The 18,597-nt window shown below is 35.0% G+C and overlaps 1 protein-coding gene across 1 annotated transcript in view; it reads left to right on the top strand.

Moving 5' to 3' along the window:
* Nucleotides 1-18,597, top strand: part of LOC148275370 (guanine nucleotide-releasing factor 2-like) — a 217,967-nt gene that overhangs the window by 95,141 nt on the left and 104,229 nt on the right. The window contains exon 2 of the mRNA XM_088235791.1: nucleotides 9,201-10,055. Within this exon, the coding sequence (XP_088091917.1) occupies nucleotides 9,305-10,055 (751 nt within the window). The 5' untranslated portion in view covers nucleotides 9,201-9,304. The remainder of the gene's footprint in view (nucleotides 1-9,200; nucleotides 10,056-18,597) is intronic.

Genomic DNA, 18,597 nt, shown 5'->3' with positions numbered 1-18,597 from the left:
ATAGCACTATATGAGTATATTATGTATTATATTACTTACGAAAATGGCTATATATAAGTTATCCATAATAAAAATAATAAAGACCTTTTCGGGAAGTAAACAAGATGAGCTTGAAGATTGCAAAAAAATAGTTATTACATAATTCAATACCTTCTACGAACAACCAACGCATTATAATGAAATATTTTCAATATAGTATGATTTCGTTTACATAGCCCTGCTTAAAGCACCAAAAATTTTATGTCGCAACTATTTACAAAAAACTGAGATGAATCCCGAGTCATTATCTTCATGAATCTGTCGAGTCATATCGGTTAATGAACCTTCCATCATTATGAGGGTGTATTCTATGGACGCTGGAGTCGAGATACTCTGTCTCGTCAACAGTCAACACCCCCCTTTCTAACTCCTTCCTCTCTCTGCCCGTGCAAACATTCACTCGTTCGTTGTTCTTTTGTTTTATGCCCACTGTTGATCTTGTTACGTGATGGTTCGTATCATCGCGCATAATGTAGTGTATCTTTCGCAGTTGGTCACACTTCATAGACTGAAGGAGAGAGATGTGGTTCTTATCTCGTTGCACCATCTTCGGTTTACGAAACGTCTTCAGTGTTTTCTGTATCGAATTTCCCGACGTTTCCACAATGACTCGATATGATCCGGCATCTCTGTTTGAAGCGGCTCGACATGGAATATAGTCGATGCGTGATGGGTCTATTGTATTCATTTTATTTCCTTTCCAACGATTTTTTTAATTGAATGCGCAGTTTTATTTCTCAATCGAGTGACCTGAAAGCTCCAGCAAGGAGACATTTTGACCGGGAAGAATTTTGAAAATCCGTTGTGTAATTTTGCTTTCTTCAAGGTTTTTAATTAACAAAAAATTCTTCCAAAAAATTAAGAATCGGATTTATTCATTATGAAAAACAAACACGCAATAGTCTGCTTTATTAAATAAGGAAATGCCTTTGAGTTGCTGATTTTCTAAATTATGCAATCAATTCTTTTACAGCATTTTTGATCGGACGTTCGGATATTAAATTATTGAAGCGCTGTTTTGTCCACTGCGCCAACGGCATTTTGAGAACATCAGTCTGTTAGTAAACCCTAAACAGATACGTGTAAGCGCGGTCTTTTCTCTGTGTTCTACAGTATGTTTACTTCTTTACCTTTCTTTATCGTATCGTACACGACGTCATGTTTTACATACCTATATTATGTTTACATTTACTGACCACGAATTTTTCTACACCGCCTTTGCGGGGCTTTCGTCCGCCGCTGCGTCGGTTTTCTGTCCGTGAAAACTCCAGCGACAACGCATCGCTAATTACTTTCGTTTTCATCTGCCGGTTTATTCCGCCCTAATTCTTAATCTGATCAATCTCCGTATCAAATGCTCCGTGACAGAAGCCTGAATACCCCGATTAACCGGTATCTATTCGATCAAATTGGCGCAATCGATTAATCGCGTCGGTCCACAAATTTGGACAACCTAGATTATTAAATATTCAATCCGTCGATAGACGTAATGAAAACCAAGAACTCAAATAGTGAAAAAACCCGCAGCCTTCTCTTGTAAACAAAAACCGAATAATGGGGAGTGGTAAAACTTTAATCTCAAATACTATTTTCAGATGTCAAAATATGCGAGACGTGCTAGCAGAATATTGGAATTAGCAAGATAAAAATAAATGCGTGGTCCTTCGAGCCGGATATATACAAGAGCTACATATAAATCTTCGCTAAAATCGGTTAAAAAGATACATAATAAATGTGTTATTTTTATAATAACATTAATGTTACTCTTGTATCCGGTGTTGACTTACATTATCTACTTATTTAATAGCATTTGCTCTATATTGATACCCGCAATTATTATGTGATTTAAGACCAACTGATTCGGTTTTTATTGGTTTATAGTGTGCTGTAAACAGAGTTACGTAATATTTTTTTCTTCTCGTGAGATTTACCTGCGCGTTCTCATTATGATTGATCGAATTCGTATTAATTTCGCTTAGGGCGAAGCGTTGAAACGTATTGTGGTAGACATAAATATGGAACAACAATAATGATTATTGTACGTAATGGCTTTTTCGTGTACTTTTAAGACGTGTTAAGTATTTTGTTTCAATTTTCTACTTGATTTCATAACAGATCTGTTAGTACCAATTACCTTAAATTTTTCGGCTTTTGATTACCGATAGTTTGGAACATTACTTTTTGCTATCGTGTGTTTCCTATAACCTAACCGTTATTGTACTGCCATTGATTCTTCCGATGGTGACGTGTCAGCGAAAGCAGGCGCGTTTGAATAAACTTTTAGAAGAAGAGAGTCTCTGTTATTTTGTTTTGATGCGACTTTACACTACGAAAATACAGAACAATATCATATACATCATAGTTTACTTATTTAAACACTTCATAAACATGCAGTTTACATACATACGCATAAGGATGTGATGTTGTTTAAGGCAATTTCTTCTTATCATCATCATCATTCCCTTTCCGCACCTAATTAGCATAGGGCACTGCTTTGGTAGACCAATCGCAGCGTATATCGACATTTTTTGTTACATGAAGGTAAGACTATCAGTCTTACGCTTCAGGTGCCAGTCCATGGACCGGGGACTATAAAATATTATTTCGTGTCAAGCATGTCGGGAATCGAACCTAAGACCTCTTACATGTTAGGCAAACGCGCTGATCACTACGCCACGAGGCGATACGTTCGCGTCAAGCAAATCGCTATTGTCACAAGGTCCCGTCCGTGCGTGTTAAGACGAGGACAATGCCGCCGCGCGCGGTGGAGGCGTAATAATTGTTCCGCGAAGATAGCCCGCACGTCTATCTCGGTGGCGATGTCTCGGGACAATTTTTCGTTCTACGAATTGCGTTTACACGTGGACTGCGCTGGCCTCATGGTGCAGTGGTCAGCGCGTTTGCCTAGCATGTCGTACAATATCATGTACAACAGTCAAAAACGAGACGAGGACTGTCGAGATTAATATACCAGAGACTGATATTGACAATATATACAATAATCTACCAGACAAAAATAAACAAATGGCTTAGACAACCTTTTCAAAAAACGTTAACAATATTATCATTAACTGAAGAATATGAATTTGAAAAATACAACAATGTTTGAGTATGTCCAAATGCTTGAAGACTGGCATGATTTCCTACCCAGGGAGTTATTCATATTTAAATTTATTTCAGCAAAGAGGGAAAACATTTTTGAGAAGTAAATATGGAAGTCTAGGCATTTACAGGGCTTATGACCTGTCATTGGCTGGTTTAAGTGGCCACTTTACACAATGTGTAACATTCACCATTCTGCCCATGTTTAAACATCCACATTTCCTCAACTCTTCCATCTGTTGACTTTTGTGAAGTTAACTTCTGAAGTTTAACTTAAGCTCTTTAAAGAGCTGAAACCTTTATCATGTGGGTGTGATTCTTCCGGCTGAACAAATCACCTACTAGGCAACGCTTGAAAACAATTTTCTAATTTTTATATTCCCTTCTCAAAAATGTTTTTCCTCTCTGTTGAAATAAATTTAAATTAAAAAATACATTTTATTTTCAACAATATTTTGAGTTTGTTCAAATTTTTGTAGACAAGAACTGGATTCAACTCCCTGGGGAGCTGTTTATATTAACATATTACAACAGAGATGAAGAACATTTAAGAGAAGGTAATATAGAAGTCCAGGCATCTACAGGGCTTATGACCTTTCATTGGCTGGTTTAAGTGGCCACTTTTCACACTGTGTAACATTCACCATTCTGCCCATGTTTAAACATCCACATTTCCTCAACTCTTCCATCTGTTGACTTTTGTGAAGTTAAAGAGCTGAAACCTTTATCATGTGGGTGTGATTCTTCCGGCTGAACAAATCACCTACTAGGCAACGCTTGAAAACAATTTTCCAATTTTTATATTCCCTTCTTAAAAATGTTTTCCCTCTCTGTTGAAATAAATTTAAATTAAAAAATATATTTTATTTTGTTAAATGTATGTAACTCTTAATTTTATAAATGAATTTCAAAAATTTATTTTTAAAACAACACTTGCCCTTGATTTCAATTCACCTTACAATTTCCCCTGCCTATTTGTTATAAAGAAATACATAATTCTGTCTCGACTTTTTGTAATGTTTAAGTCGTGGATTTTCCAAATACCATTCAATCAATTATAAATGAAAGACGGCGTCTTGTGCAATTTCCTAATGGAGGATCCACGTTTGGAACTAATTGGAATCTTCATAGCCACTCATTTGTGTAGTTTAATGTATTAAGATTACTCGTTGCCATGTTTTACCGACGCTGTGGTCATCGCACGCATTCGTGATGAGAATTCACGGTGCTGTGATCGCACTACTCAGTCTCAATGTAAATGATCAGCCTCTCACCTAATTTACCTCCGCCGAACCCTCTTGTAAAATACTTTTAAAATTTAGGTTAAGTTGTCGGCGTACATGTTTACCCTCGAAAACAGAACTCATGCGATGTACTAAACACGTCATTAATTGTAATTATTACGGCTTGAATCTTTTTAATCTACTTCACGCGTTGTCTCGTTCTTTCCTCGATGAAGTGCTTATATATATATATATATATATATTTATTTATTTATTTACAATTTCAAAAAACCCGTTAGGGTTACATTAGAAATTTAATATTGTCTAGTCATTTTATGTCTCGTCTAGTCTAGTTAGTGTCATCATGCGCTTTTTCAGATTGATTTTAAATTTGTCTCCAGTAAAAGTTTTCAAGTAGTGAGGTAGGTCGTTGTAGTGTTTAAGTCCATTATGTAGTATTTTTGACTGTCCTGTGTTTGTCTTTGCTTTTTCAATATGATAGTGTTGTTGTTGTCTGGTGTTATATTTGTGTATGTCAGCATTTTTGACTAATATTATGTCGTCGTCTTGTATGTTTCCCAGTGTTATTTTGTGCACAATTTTAAGGTCTCAATTTTAGTCAAGTAGTTTATGTCAAACTGGTGTGTTTTTTTGTACAGTTCAGTCGTAGAGGTCAGGTAGGGTAGGTTGTATGTTAGTTTAAGAATTTTATTTTGTTGTCTTTGTATTCTTGTTATGTCTGTCTTGTTACCAGTTCCCCAGAAGGCGATCATGTAATATCATCATATCTCATCGGAGCGAGAAGATGCAAGTTTAGTAATGTATTATGTGATTTTCTATCTTTACTGGCTAGTATCGCGAGAATCGGTCGCACTCAAGGTTTTTACACATATTGTATAACTTTACCTTACCTAAATTAGGTTACTATTATTATTATTGCCGTATATTAAACTGTCTACAATGGCATTGGCGGCTTAGTACGAGCATTCTATTCTTATAGCTGCACAAATTACCTCCCCATATAATAGACCAAAAGAAGATGTGTTAATATATGCACACACTCACAAATGCTTGCATATCAATCTACAAGACTGCAAATGCACAAAAATAGATCACGTATCAAAATATAAGTATTTAGGTATTATTATAGATTCCACTTTTAATTGGGAAGAACGGATAAAAACGTTTTGAAGAACTTAATGTGGTGATCCGGGACATTGAACACTCTTGGGGCCACAAAAGAGAAATTTATTTGAGCAAAAGTCATACGTGTTTTTGGTATTAAATAATTCAAATTACTGAAAAACCTAAACAATTGGTGAATGTTACACATTGTGTAAAGTGGCCACTTAACCAGCCAATGACAGGTCATAAGCCCTGTAAATGCCTAGATTTCCATATTCCCTTATTTAAGGTATTCTCCAACCCTGTTGTAATTTGTTAATCTTAATGACTCCCGAGGGGGTGGAATCCAGTCTTTTGTTTACGAACATTTGGACAAACTCAAATATTGTAATGAGACTAACTGGTCCAAGAAGAAGTTTAAAAATTGGAAAATTGTTTTCAGGCGTTGCTTAGTATGTGAAATAATTCAGTCAGATGAATCTCTTCACAACAATAAAGGTTTCAGCTCTTTAACTTTACTCAAATCAACAGATGGAAGAATTGAAGAAATATGGATGTTCAAACGTAGGCAAAATGGTGAATGTTACACATATGGAAATTGGCCACTTAAACCAGCCAATGACAGGTCATAAGCCCTGTAAATGCCTAGATTTCCATATTCCTTTATTTAAGGTATTCTCCAACCTTGTTGTAATTTGTTAATTAATTTGTATTCACTTTCTGTCTACAGATACATTTTTCTTCTTCTTCCTCTTGGTCTAGGTCGTATGACTTGTTTGTGACGGTGGGCTGCCCTGTGATGATGACGTCAAACTGTCCTTCTATCTTTTCGGCGGCCTTCCTGGTAGTCTCCTGCTGCTAGGGTTTTCAGACTTGCTAATTTTCGCAAGTTCTATCTTCCTCCGAAAGCGCCTTCTGCTTTTTCCCCACCTCACTATGTCTTCACCATCTCGGGCAGACCTTAACATCTCGTTTCTGATGCTGGGTTCTTATTTCCGCCAATCTGAGGAGACTTTTTTCCTGTTGATATCGGCTCTCACTTCCATCCCGTATGTCATGGTGCGAACGCACAGCTTGTATAGTCTTACATGATTTGCCCCCAAGAGACTTGTCCCTAGTCGGTATGTACAATTAAAAGACATTACCACCATCAGGTCATTTCGGATAGACAGAGAGAATAGACTGCCACACACGTCTATCCTGGCATACATTCCTAGCTTCTTCCACATTTATACATCTTGTCATACATGCCCTTCGGTTCTGTCTGCTTTTGACATGATCAGACTTAAGATTTTGGTTAATCTGATCATGCCACGTCTTCTTTGGTCGTCCTCGTCTCACGTTACCGTTCATTTTCGCCATATATACTTGTTTTACCATTCTTTCGTCGTCCATTTGTTCTACGTGACCAAACCATCTCAGAGACCCTTTCTTAATCTTATCAATTATACCTGTCTCAGAGTTGCACTCTTGCCCGATTTCAGTATTCGCAACCCCGTCATACATTGCTTTCTAAAACATACTCTTAAGAGATATTTGATGAAATGGGAAATATCGTATAGATAAAATATCGTATTTCTCCTTAAGGCTGTAGTGGTAAAACGCACGCAAAATGAGGAAATCATACGATTTTGCCATTTTAAAACAATTTTTTTTTAATCGCGCAATAATAAAAAAAAAAAACAATATTTTTTAAAGGTATTTCTGTTAAAAATAGACTTAATAGTTTTATTTAGCTAAAATATAATTACTTTTAGACCGGCAGATTACGCCATTTCAAATTTAGACTAAACTTAGGTATCTGGGATCTCAATAAAGACTAAGTATTGAACTAAAATTTGTCGTAATAATTTAAAGATAATAAATTGAACATGAAAGTGGCCGAAGCAAAATTTTCATTTTTTGTTTTTGAAAAGAAATACAAGCATTTTAAATCACATACATCTTTGTGACATTTTCCTTTATTTCTACGTAAAATTATGCCTTCGGTGATACTTTCAAAAAATATATTTATTGAAATATTTTAGTTGAAACCTTTTTTATAGATTTGTATTCTCCCTTTTTAAAAAATAAGGTAATTCTGGTTCTTATATTCAATTTATAACAATATCTTATTAACGTTTTTATGACCTTCATACCCGCCCTTATCGGTACCGGTACAGCCTTAACGTTTTAATAATTACGTGTTATTTTTTGTATTTTATAATGAACCGTTAAACAATGCATTATTGTGATTATATTTTTTTTTAAATTCTTAAGTCCATTTAGATTATTTCGCTTAATTAAATAATGTACCTAGTACTTCCGCTCGATTCTGAGAAAAAAGCCAACGAAAAGATCGTTTGTCCCGTTGAGTATTGGTACCGTATCTCGGTAGATCTCGATAATGTTCTACATCGTATTGATTGAGCGATCCAAGCTCGGAGCAGGTTGTGAAAGACAGTTACCGCAGACCGAATAATTACCCGAGTTAACCCGCGAACGGACCAAAACGCTGTCGGTCGTGAGGCTGAATTTACTATCTCGTTTTAGAAACTGGTAAAGGGAATAATTGCCCCGTTCTCTGTTAACGGCGAAATCGTTATCCACGATACGTTTTTCAATGAGCTGAATCTTCGATATCAATAGACAGCGCAGACGATCGGTTTAGTTATTCGAAAGTCTCGAGGAAATCACGAAACTGCGAGACTTTCGAAAAACCCCTATTTGGGCTATGGTGCAAATGATTACAAGTACAAATTAGGAGCTAGGAGACATAGTGGATTTTTTACGAGCAGACACGGACTACATACATAAAACTACCTCGCCGTAACTTGCGCACCAATCCTGTCTTTGCTGTGGGAAATTATAAAAGTAACATCGGATCCTTTTCCCCTCTGTCAAGGATCCTCAGAACAGCGACCGAAATCTCACTAAACGGTACTGTCGATGTGTTCCTACAGCAAGGGCAGGCATTTGAGAAGCAAGCGTTGTTGTCTCTTCTGATCCTGACTCGCGATGTCGCACTTGCCATTTCCGCCTAGATTATGCCATATTTATACCTTTTGTTAATTATACATTTTGTAAATTAAACTAGATGTTAAGACTGTTATGATTAGGTATTACTCATTAATTCCAACCTATTAGGGCTTACTTAAGCCTGTTGATTAGCTTTTTCTATAAAGCAATATTTATTTCAGTTTTTAAAATTTCAACCTATTCATTTAATCTTCATTGTAATTTAAATTTGTTAAGTTGTTAAAGTTGGTAATTTATTAAAATGTTTGATGCCAAGAGCCAGTGTGTCTTTTCATAATAATTTTCTCTCGGTCGAACATGCAAAATCATCAAATCTATAAGTCAGATGTCATCCATTGTACTAAGCCATAATAACTACTGAGTATAATGCTCTTTGATAGATATTACCTATTATGGTCCCAGTTAATAACACTAATTTTCCCAATGAAATATTTTATTCATTAGTTAAACGTTATCGACAGTCAACGATCATTATTTCTTCGGTTTTATTAATGGGTTATGTGTCAAAGGTTAACCGAAACGTTTCTTCGCGTTGTCGAATATTTTTGGTATCGTATTAATGACGCTATTCGATATAATGACAGGTTTTAGATTCACGATATTTCGCGACAGCAGTGGGAACAGGGACACTGTTTTTTGACTTACGCTAAATAAGAGAAATACCATATTCATAAAAAGTTGTGCCCATTTCAGTTTTCATACGTGATAAAAAAAATTAACTGAACTATGTCAAAAACGTTCGCATCAAAATGGTGGACTTAAGTGAGTGATAAAAGTGAACTTTTATTTTGTTCGAAATGCCGCAATACGATGACAGCTTCATCGTTGACGACAGTACCAACCAACGACGCAACAAGCGCAGCTACAGAGTCTACAAGAAGGGATGCTGTTCTTCCAACAACTCTTCCAAAGTCACCAATCTCGGGGGGCAGGGAACCTACGCCCTCAAGAACAACATCAATAACCTGAAGAACAACAGAGAATTCGGCTCCAATTACACCTTGAAAGAGAATCAAAATGGAGGCGTTATATATCCCAAGTCGATGAACAAGAGCTTTCCGTCGCTTTTAGAAAAAGACGCTTTGTTCTTCAATGACGATAAATACATATTCTCTCCGGACTCCAGAGATATATATTCGAAGAACAACAACTACTTCTCCTTTGGAAATGGAAAAAGTCTGGAGAACCTCGCTAGTCGTAATCACTTCGCCGCCATAAAAAACAATCACTGCCTAACCAACGGAAAGAGTCTTCAGAACCTCAACGAACACATGGTGAGAAACAATGTGTCCAAGTACCACGTCAAGACCTCTTCGGGGTATCTAGCCAGAGCCAGGTCGAGGGACCCGTCCGGCGCGTCTTCCTACGCGGTCAGCGCCGGAGCGAGGGCGGACAGGGAGGGTGGAAAGGTGTGCGAGGCGACGAAGAGCAAGGAGAAGGTGGCTCTGAGACTCGCCGCGAAGATTCTGGAGTCCGGGGTGTACCGGCAACTCGGGAAGGGGCGGTACGATGACTGCAACGACAGCGGCTTTGCTGACGATTCGTTGGGTATGCTTTATCCTTTTTTTATTTTTTACTTGTACCATGTCCGTTCTTTTTTAAGCCGTTTATAAATTGCCTCGAGGCTTCTCTGTTAGCCGTAATTTAGACTTTATAATGTCAACCAACTGAATGGCACTGTGAGATACGTTAATATAGGGTTGTGGTCCTGTGGCTAATGTCTCGGACTCACGGACCAAAGTTCCGTGGTTCAAATCCCACACCACCCCAACTTGATTCCATTTTCCAATAGTGAGTTATTTACAACTCGTTGAAAATGGCCCTCAAAATTAAATATTTGGGTAAATTATAAGAACGCAAATATTTATTTTTATTAAAAAAAATCTTTTGAAACTCGTTGAGCATTTTCAAGAGGAGGGGTATACCAATTTTTTTTTTTTCACATATAACTTTTTATTTATATGAACACCTCACCGGTCATAACCCGTGTCGAGGCATTCATTTAAATTATTTTCATACGAGTGTTCTTGTTACTGTAGTTGGTATTTATAATATGATATATGCGCAAACATACAAACACATAAATATATGCATAGGTGTAGACCTACATATATAAATAAATAGTAAAATCAATAATAATAATAACAAAAATCTTATTCATCATCATCAACATCATTCCCTTTCCGGCACCTAATATTGCACAGGGCACTGCATTGGTAAACCGATCGCAGCGTATCTTGATCATTTTTGTTACTTGAAGGTAAGATGACCAGCGTTACGTTTCAGGTGCCAGTCCAAGGACTATGAAATATTATAGTCTAAAAAACCTTTTTAAATAAATATTTCGTAAAAAATATGCATTGAAAAACATAATTGTAGTAATATAAGTCATATCAACACACATAGGTACTGTGCAGATATTGAGCCGAGAAGCATGTCACCGTCGCAGACTATTTGGCTCCTCTACACCGGCCAGCTGCCGGTCCTCCAATATCCGCACAAATACCTATATTCATATACAACTTTTATTTAGTTCATATTGCTTTCATTTATGTAGTTCGTATTTATCATATTTATATGTTTCTTTCTAAACATTTGTATTTAATTGAATTCTTTGCTTCGTTAAAAAAAATTCATCATTTTTGTAACTCTTTTGTCATCAATCATCAAACCCTTATCTGCACTCGATAGTGCAATACTTGAGTACGAAAATGAGTATATTTGCATGAATATTTATAGTATTTTCGTCGGTAACCTATAATTTAACATGTTTAGAAGAAAAAAATGTATGCATATTCTACTTTTCATACGGAAAATTTAATTTTACTTTGTAGATAAAATTAAAGATTAAAGATAACTTCCCATTGTAATCGGAGCCCTGTGCCTCGATTATAAACGCTATCTTCATCTGTATATATCGAGACAGTATACTTAACTTCTGTACTATCTGTATCTTACCTCGGTATGTTCTACCTACTTGTCATATCGACATCATATGATCGAAACAAGCCAATGGAATGACCGCAAACAATTAGTCCGCGTTCCTTACGTCATTAAAATTTAAAATAGTTCTCGTTTTTATTTAAATAGGCTTCTGTAATAAAAAGTGCTCACTTCAAAGCGATTATAAACTCCAATAAATCCCAATTCAAGCGAAAAATGCATATAATCTGTGTCTGACGCCTAGATACTCTTATTTGTTAATGGGAGAGAACCTAGCGACATTATTTCCACATTTAGGCGCTCGTTATATTAAAGTGACAGTTATGTCGGAATTTAATTCGACTTTCAAACTTACTTATTTCTCTCTCATATTTTTAAAAGGATTTAAGAAAAAAAGTGCCAACCTCAAAACGATTGAAATTTTTAATAAATCATAATTAAAGGAAAAATTGCTCGGTGGAACAAAATTTTTGTCACTTTTAATGCGTAGATAAACGTATCGAGGGGTTCTAGACTCGTCGGTATAAAATGATGTACTTACATCAAAACTTGATGGTGGGGGTATCGATACTATACCTTTGTAGTCGGTCGGGAGACTTTTATCTTCAACTATGACGTCATACTGAAGCTATTTCATTTTAGAGCGTAGATATGTGTACCGCGACGTACGCTTCCCCTTGATTCATATCGAAGTACCTACCCAAAACTTAAAAGTGGGGGGTTGATAGTATATCTTTATAATCGCTAAAGGGGATTTATCTTCAACTATACCGTCAAGGTGAAGGTATGACGTCTTTATCTTCCCATCATAATTGAGGCCCTGGACCCTTAACTTAACAGAGTTATCTTCGACTGTCTGTCTATAAAGAAAAATCAACATTTGTGTAAGAAAATGAGTATGTTTGCATGAACATTTAAAGTATCTTCATCGGTAACCTGTAATTGAACATGTTTAAAATAAAACAATGTATGCATATTCTGCTTTTCATGCAGAAAACTTAATTTTACTTTGTGGATAAAATTGAAGATAAATGTTAACTTCCGATTGTAACCGGGGCCCTGTTTTCTGCGTTTGTCTATAGTCATTAACAAATTACAACAGGGATGGAGAATACCTTAAATAAGGGAATATGGAAGTCAAGGCATTTACAGGGCTTATGACCTGTCATTGGCTGGTTTAAGTGGCCACTTTACACACTGTGTAACATTCACCATTTTGCCTATGTTTGAACATCCATATTTCTTCAATTCTTCCATCTGTTGATTTTAGTGAAGTCAAAGAGCTGAAACCTTTATCGTTGCGAAGAGATTCATCTGACTGAATTATTTCACATACTAGGCAACGCCTGAAAACAATTTTTCAATTTTTAAACTTCTTCTTGGACCAGTTGGTTTCATTGCAATATTTGAGTTTGTCCAAATGTTCATTGACAAAAGACTGGATTTCACCCTCCGGGGGTCATTAAGATTAACAAATTACAACAGGGATGGAGAATACCTTAAATAAGAAAAAACGCTCTGCTTGATTGCATTTGTTCATTCTTCAGATTATTTATATTTTTGTTGGCGAATTCCATTTTCCTATCGCGTCTTTCTTATTGATCAAAAGTTACTTTTTGCTTCTCATTTGAAATATGGTTATTGTTCGCTCAACCATTCAAGCTGGACATTGTTTTTCTTTCACTTTTCTGTTCGAAAAAACATAACCATTGGTGCTACTTTCATTTGAAAGTCGCATTGCACCTATTGGTTCTTAAAAAGGAACATTCCACAGTTATTTGAACGGTTGCATCGGAACTTTCACTCGCTAATCGAGCCGGTAATGATTTACGTGATCCGTGCTGACGGCTTCTTAAGCCTCCACTGGGACCAGTAATTGTCATATTAACGTTAATATATATATATATATAGTTGGATAATTTATATAGCGCCATTTTTGTGAAAATCACCTCAAGGGCGCTGTACAATTAAAATATCCCAGTACGTCTTGCCAGCAACAGAGCGCATGGAAGGTTGATTGAAGATTCTAGTTCCTCGTTTTCAATTAAGATCAATCAAAAATTATAACAGATAGGAGCTAGATTACAGAACGTCTTGCAGCTACAGAGCGCATAGACAGTTAGAAATTTAGCCCCCATTTACACATTTTTAAAAATTGACAAATAAAATTAGTGTATTAATGATACTAAAAAAAATACAAATAATGTGAATAGTAAAAAGGAGTAAGATTGCAACACGTCTTGCAGCTACTAAGCGCATAGACGATTGGAATTCTAGACCCCATTTACAAAATTTAGGTATTTTAAAGTTGGTATACGAAAGCTAGATAACCAATCATCGTGCAGCTACAAAGCGCATGAACGAGTGGAATTCCAGCAAAGTTAGAATGATATCAATAAATTTACAAAAAATAGAGCATAGTAGTAAGTTTGTCAAGTGTTCATGCCAAGAAGTAAGCAATAAAAAACTAAATAAATAAAGCACTGTATCAACTCCATGGTTAACAAAGGGAGATAGATGTCCGAAGAGAATCTTTTGTAGACAGTAGGTAGATACCGTCACCATGTGGTCCACTGGCTACTGGAGAATTTCTGGAAACGCACGTGTGTAGACTGGGGGGTTAAGTGTTTATTAATTATTTACATCCTTCCCCTTCCTTCCAAATATTATAATATTTGGCTGATTTATATAGCGCCATTTTTGTGAAAATTCTTCTCAAGGGCGCTTTACAATTGTTTTCTTGAATTTACATTCTTACTAAGCTAAAGTGACACTTTAACATTTCCCCTACTGTCCTACTGTTGTATGTATGCAACTCAGCAGGACTTTAATTTAATACTATTTTGTAAATATTTTTGAAAAATCAATTTTAAAAAAAAATAATAATAAATAAAAAGATGATAATATTTCAAATCTAACTGCTGAAAACATGAAAAAAACCATTGGGTATCGCTATCGACTCGGGCGAAACGTGCACCCGCGCCAACTTCCCGAGAGCTACTAATACTAAGTAGCTAGTACTGGACTACGTGACTGACCGCAACGAGCGTAAATTCTTTACTATTTTCTTCATACGCAACAATGTAAACATTGGTATACTGTGAGTATAATTTATCCCCGATTTCCGATAAAATGCTTTATTTGTGCCTAATAAGTACTTATTATTTAATAACAAAATATTTCACTCGATACGTAAATGTGTAATGGAGGAATACTGAAAATCTAAACCCAATATTTATTATATTTATAAAGATATTATAGTTACTAGACGCAATTTGTACTAGCTACACATATTTATTTAATGCCTGTCAATGCAATAACCGGTACACCATGAGACCGACTAATCTGCAGTCGATTTCCTTTTGCAGGATTTTTACCCGAGAGTACTCGCTAAATTTAAAAAACGATTTTGATAAAAGTATCATTAAAATCTCATTTGCTAAGTTTTTCTATATTATTTGAATCGGGTTGTGGTCCCGTGGCTAGTGTTGCAAACTCACGGATCAGAGGTATGAGGGTCGAACCCCACTCTACCTCAACTTGATTTCCATTTTCTAAAAGTGAGTTATTTACAACTCGCTAAAAATGGTCACCAAAATTCAAATAATTATAAGAAAGCTAATATTTTTATTTTATTTTTTAATTATATATCAACCGAGGCGTATTTATCGATATATTTACGAAAGTCATTGACTATGAAGTTTTATAAAAAATATGAAAATTATCAATTTTAAACAGATACTAACGAATCTAATAAATGTCAATCCACTATAATTTTACCGTGCCGTTTAGATTAATGTGATATGTGTGAAATAGGCTATTCTCCGTCGGGTATCACGCGGCTGATTTGTTTATTTGGAAATTCTTGTAATAATTAACAGACTTTTAGGGTCCCCCAGGGGTGGTATTCTGAATCTTCTCTACCCCCAAGAGAGTGGTTAAATTTCGCATTTTTATTTTTTTAATGGGACTACACTTTACTTCATAAAATGTCCACACTGATGATTAAACGTCTAATGATCCATTAAACTGTTTAAAAAACAGAAAAAAACTAATACGGTTTGGTAAATACAACCTAATCAAGTGTTTTAGGTAATGCTTAAAGTCGCAATAATGTTCTGAATAAAAATCATCGTGTTTGATTTCACGTGTTCATATTTTTTGACGTTTAATCCTCAGTGTGGCCATATATGAAGCAAAAATTAGTCACATGGAAAAAATAAGTATCATCAAATTAACAACTCTCTAGATAGATAAGATTCATTATTGCGCCCCAGGGTACGTATTCTGATGGGAAATTTAAATTTATCTTCAATTTTATCTACAAAGTAAAATTAAGTTTTCTGCATGAAAAGCAGAATGTGCATACAATTTTTTTTCTATACATGTTTAATTACCGGTTACCGACGAAGATACTTTTGAATTTTCATACAAATCTACGTATTTTCGTACACAAATATCGATATCAGTTTATACCGTCTCAGTATATACCGATGAAGATAGCCGTTCATAATAGAAAACGCATTTTTAACGCGTATTTACGAACTAAATGCATGCTAGCAAAGCGATCTCTTCGCTCGCAATTCTTCAGAATTGTTCAGAATACCAGCCCTGGACAGAGAAGGAATACAAATGTTTTTTCTTATTAATAAATGATGGCCTGTTAGGAGGGTTCTAAATTTTTAATTTCTGAAGTTCTGGGTTTTAAATTAAATGTTTACAAAATTTGTATATTCCACCGTTTTGACATATCGATATATTTTGGTTTTCGGCCTCGTGGTGTAATGGTCAGCGCGTTTGCCTAACATGCATGAGGTCTCGGGTTCGATTCCCAAAATGTTTGATGTTAAATATTTATTCAAAATGGTGAGTCCCTGGACTGGCACCTGAAGCGTAAGACTGATCATCTTACCTTCATGTACAAAAAATGATCAAGATACGTTGCGATTAGTGCACCAATGCAGTGCCCTATGCACCATTAGGTGCGGCTAGGGAATGATGATGATGATAAGAAGAAATTGCCTTAAACAACATCCCCTCCCTTATGCATATGTATGTAAACTACATGTTTATAGAGTGTTTAAATAAATAAATTATGATGTTTGTAATATTGTTCTGTATTCTCGTTTTGTGTCCATGTTTACTTTAATAAATTCAAGTTTTAGTTTTTCGTCTCATGAAAAGTCGCATCAAAACAAAATAACAGAGACTCTCTTCTTCTAAGTTTATTCAAACGCGCCTGCTTTCGCCGACACGTCATCATCGTATTTTTTTGTTTGTTTTGTTTTTGTACACAAGTGTTTTGTATTTTGTTTTAATGATATTTTTTTATGTTTTATTTAAGTCGTAAGCCGTTGAAATAAAAAATATATGTATTATGTTTCAAGTATGTTAACGACTTTATCTCCCCTAGTCCTAAATTGACCACTTCGTTCTTGAAAGCGTTTTTATTTAAATATTTTGTTTGTGTAAGAATTTTTTTTTAGTTTTTTTGTTGATATCTTTACTCATAATGTTGTTGAACTTTCCTTTTTAATATTATTTAAGTCCCAAATCGAGTTGTAGTAACTCCGGGAAATGTTATTAATTTATATTATACTTTGTATAATATGATTTATTAATAAAAACATAAAAAAATAATGTATGAAATGTCATCCGTCCGCTTCACACAACCAACATAGCTACTTAACACCGCACGGCTGATTTTGCCACAACTTTTCTCAATCGTAATACGACAGTCGTAGCATAGATGGCGCTACTCATACCGGTTTACCACCTAATTATCTCTTTCAGTATTTTATCATAACATGAATCACCCTTTTAGGAAGGATTGCCTAAAAAAAAATTTTTTTAATTCAAACATATTATGCATTAAAATATAAAGGTGAAATATTTAGGTAAATCATAAGAACGCAAATATTTCATTTTAAAATAAAAATATATAAAAAAAACAAAATCCTACTGCACAGCCAAAACGAAAAGTAAACCAGACTAACCATAGATAAAGCGTCAGTTATAGAAATTCTAATAATTAATTTCAAATTGATTGTTTTTGAAATCCCATCGTACCGTATTTAAAAAAAAAATATGTTGCACATTGATGATATATTGAGGATGTTTAGTATGGTGGTCCAAAATTTTTTTTTTCGTTTTTCTTTTTGTCACAATGTAAATTTGTAACATGTATCTATAGCAATAACACTGTACAATTTCAGTTGGCTAGTTTTAACGGAAGGGGTGCTCAATCGAGTGCTGTTTTTGAATTTTTAGTGAAAAATGCTTGTTGTTGATTTTTTGTTAGAGATCAGTTTCGTGTGATAAATTAATAAAAACTTATTTAAAATACAACTGTTAAAGAATTTTATAGACGAACATAAGAAACTTTAGTTCTTATTTACTAGACTGTAATCAGTGAATTAAAATAAATTAATCAACTTGAAAAAAATACGATGTTTTTTTTTCGCCATATAAGTATGGACCACCCTAATGTGCAGTGTTTTTTTAAAAGTTTTTTTATATTTTTAATAGACTGTAAAACTAAGCCATAATTATTTTTTTTCATTTTTATATATCGTATTATCAGCGCTGTGATTTTTTAAAGTTTTGTAATTCTGAAATAACTCCGCTTGTGACGTCATAGGTTCTCTTCCGCTTATTCTCTGTCAGTTTTGCCGATCGGTCCGTTTACGGTAAGCAAACCGGATATCTTTCACAGGTCTCTTATCGTCGGTTGATTCATCTGAACCAGTGACGTCGTTCAAAGTAGTCGTTTTTATTATTTTTTCCGTACATTTTTAAGAATTTTTGCCGTACAATTAAATGCTCCGATTTTTACCACGCGCAAGAAAACATTATTTGTATCCAATTTCCCGTAGGGCTGAAGTTCCTCATTTAATTCATTCAGTCTTTGTTTTTCCTCGAATATTCCGGAAACCGGTCTTGCATGGCTGCACTTCCTCATGCTAGTATTTTTGCGCAACCTCGCGTTATATTATCCATTAAATGCTCGACCTAGGCACCGAAATTATTATATTATACAATTAAGTATTAAATGCTAAAATAAAAATGCTAATTTAAACTTATTTTAGAAATCTAATAGTCGTGATTTATTTCAACAAAAGAGAAAATGGAGGTATTACAAAAAAGA

This window comes from Micrasema longulum, unplaced genomic scaffold (genome assembly GCF_059751315.1).
Source record: "Micrasema longulum isolate JH-2025_06_02 unplaced genomic scaffold, ASM5975131v1 h1tg001441l, whole genome shotgun sequence".
NCBI lineage: Eukaryota > Metazoa > Arthropoda > Insecta > Trichoptera > Brachycentridae > Micrasema > Micrasema longulum.
This window is presented reverse-complemented; position numbering and strand designations above follow the sequence as displayed.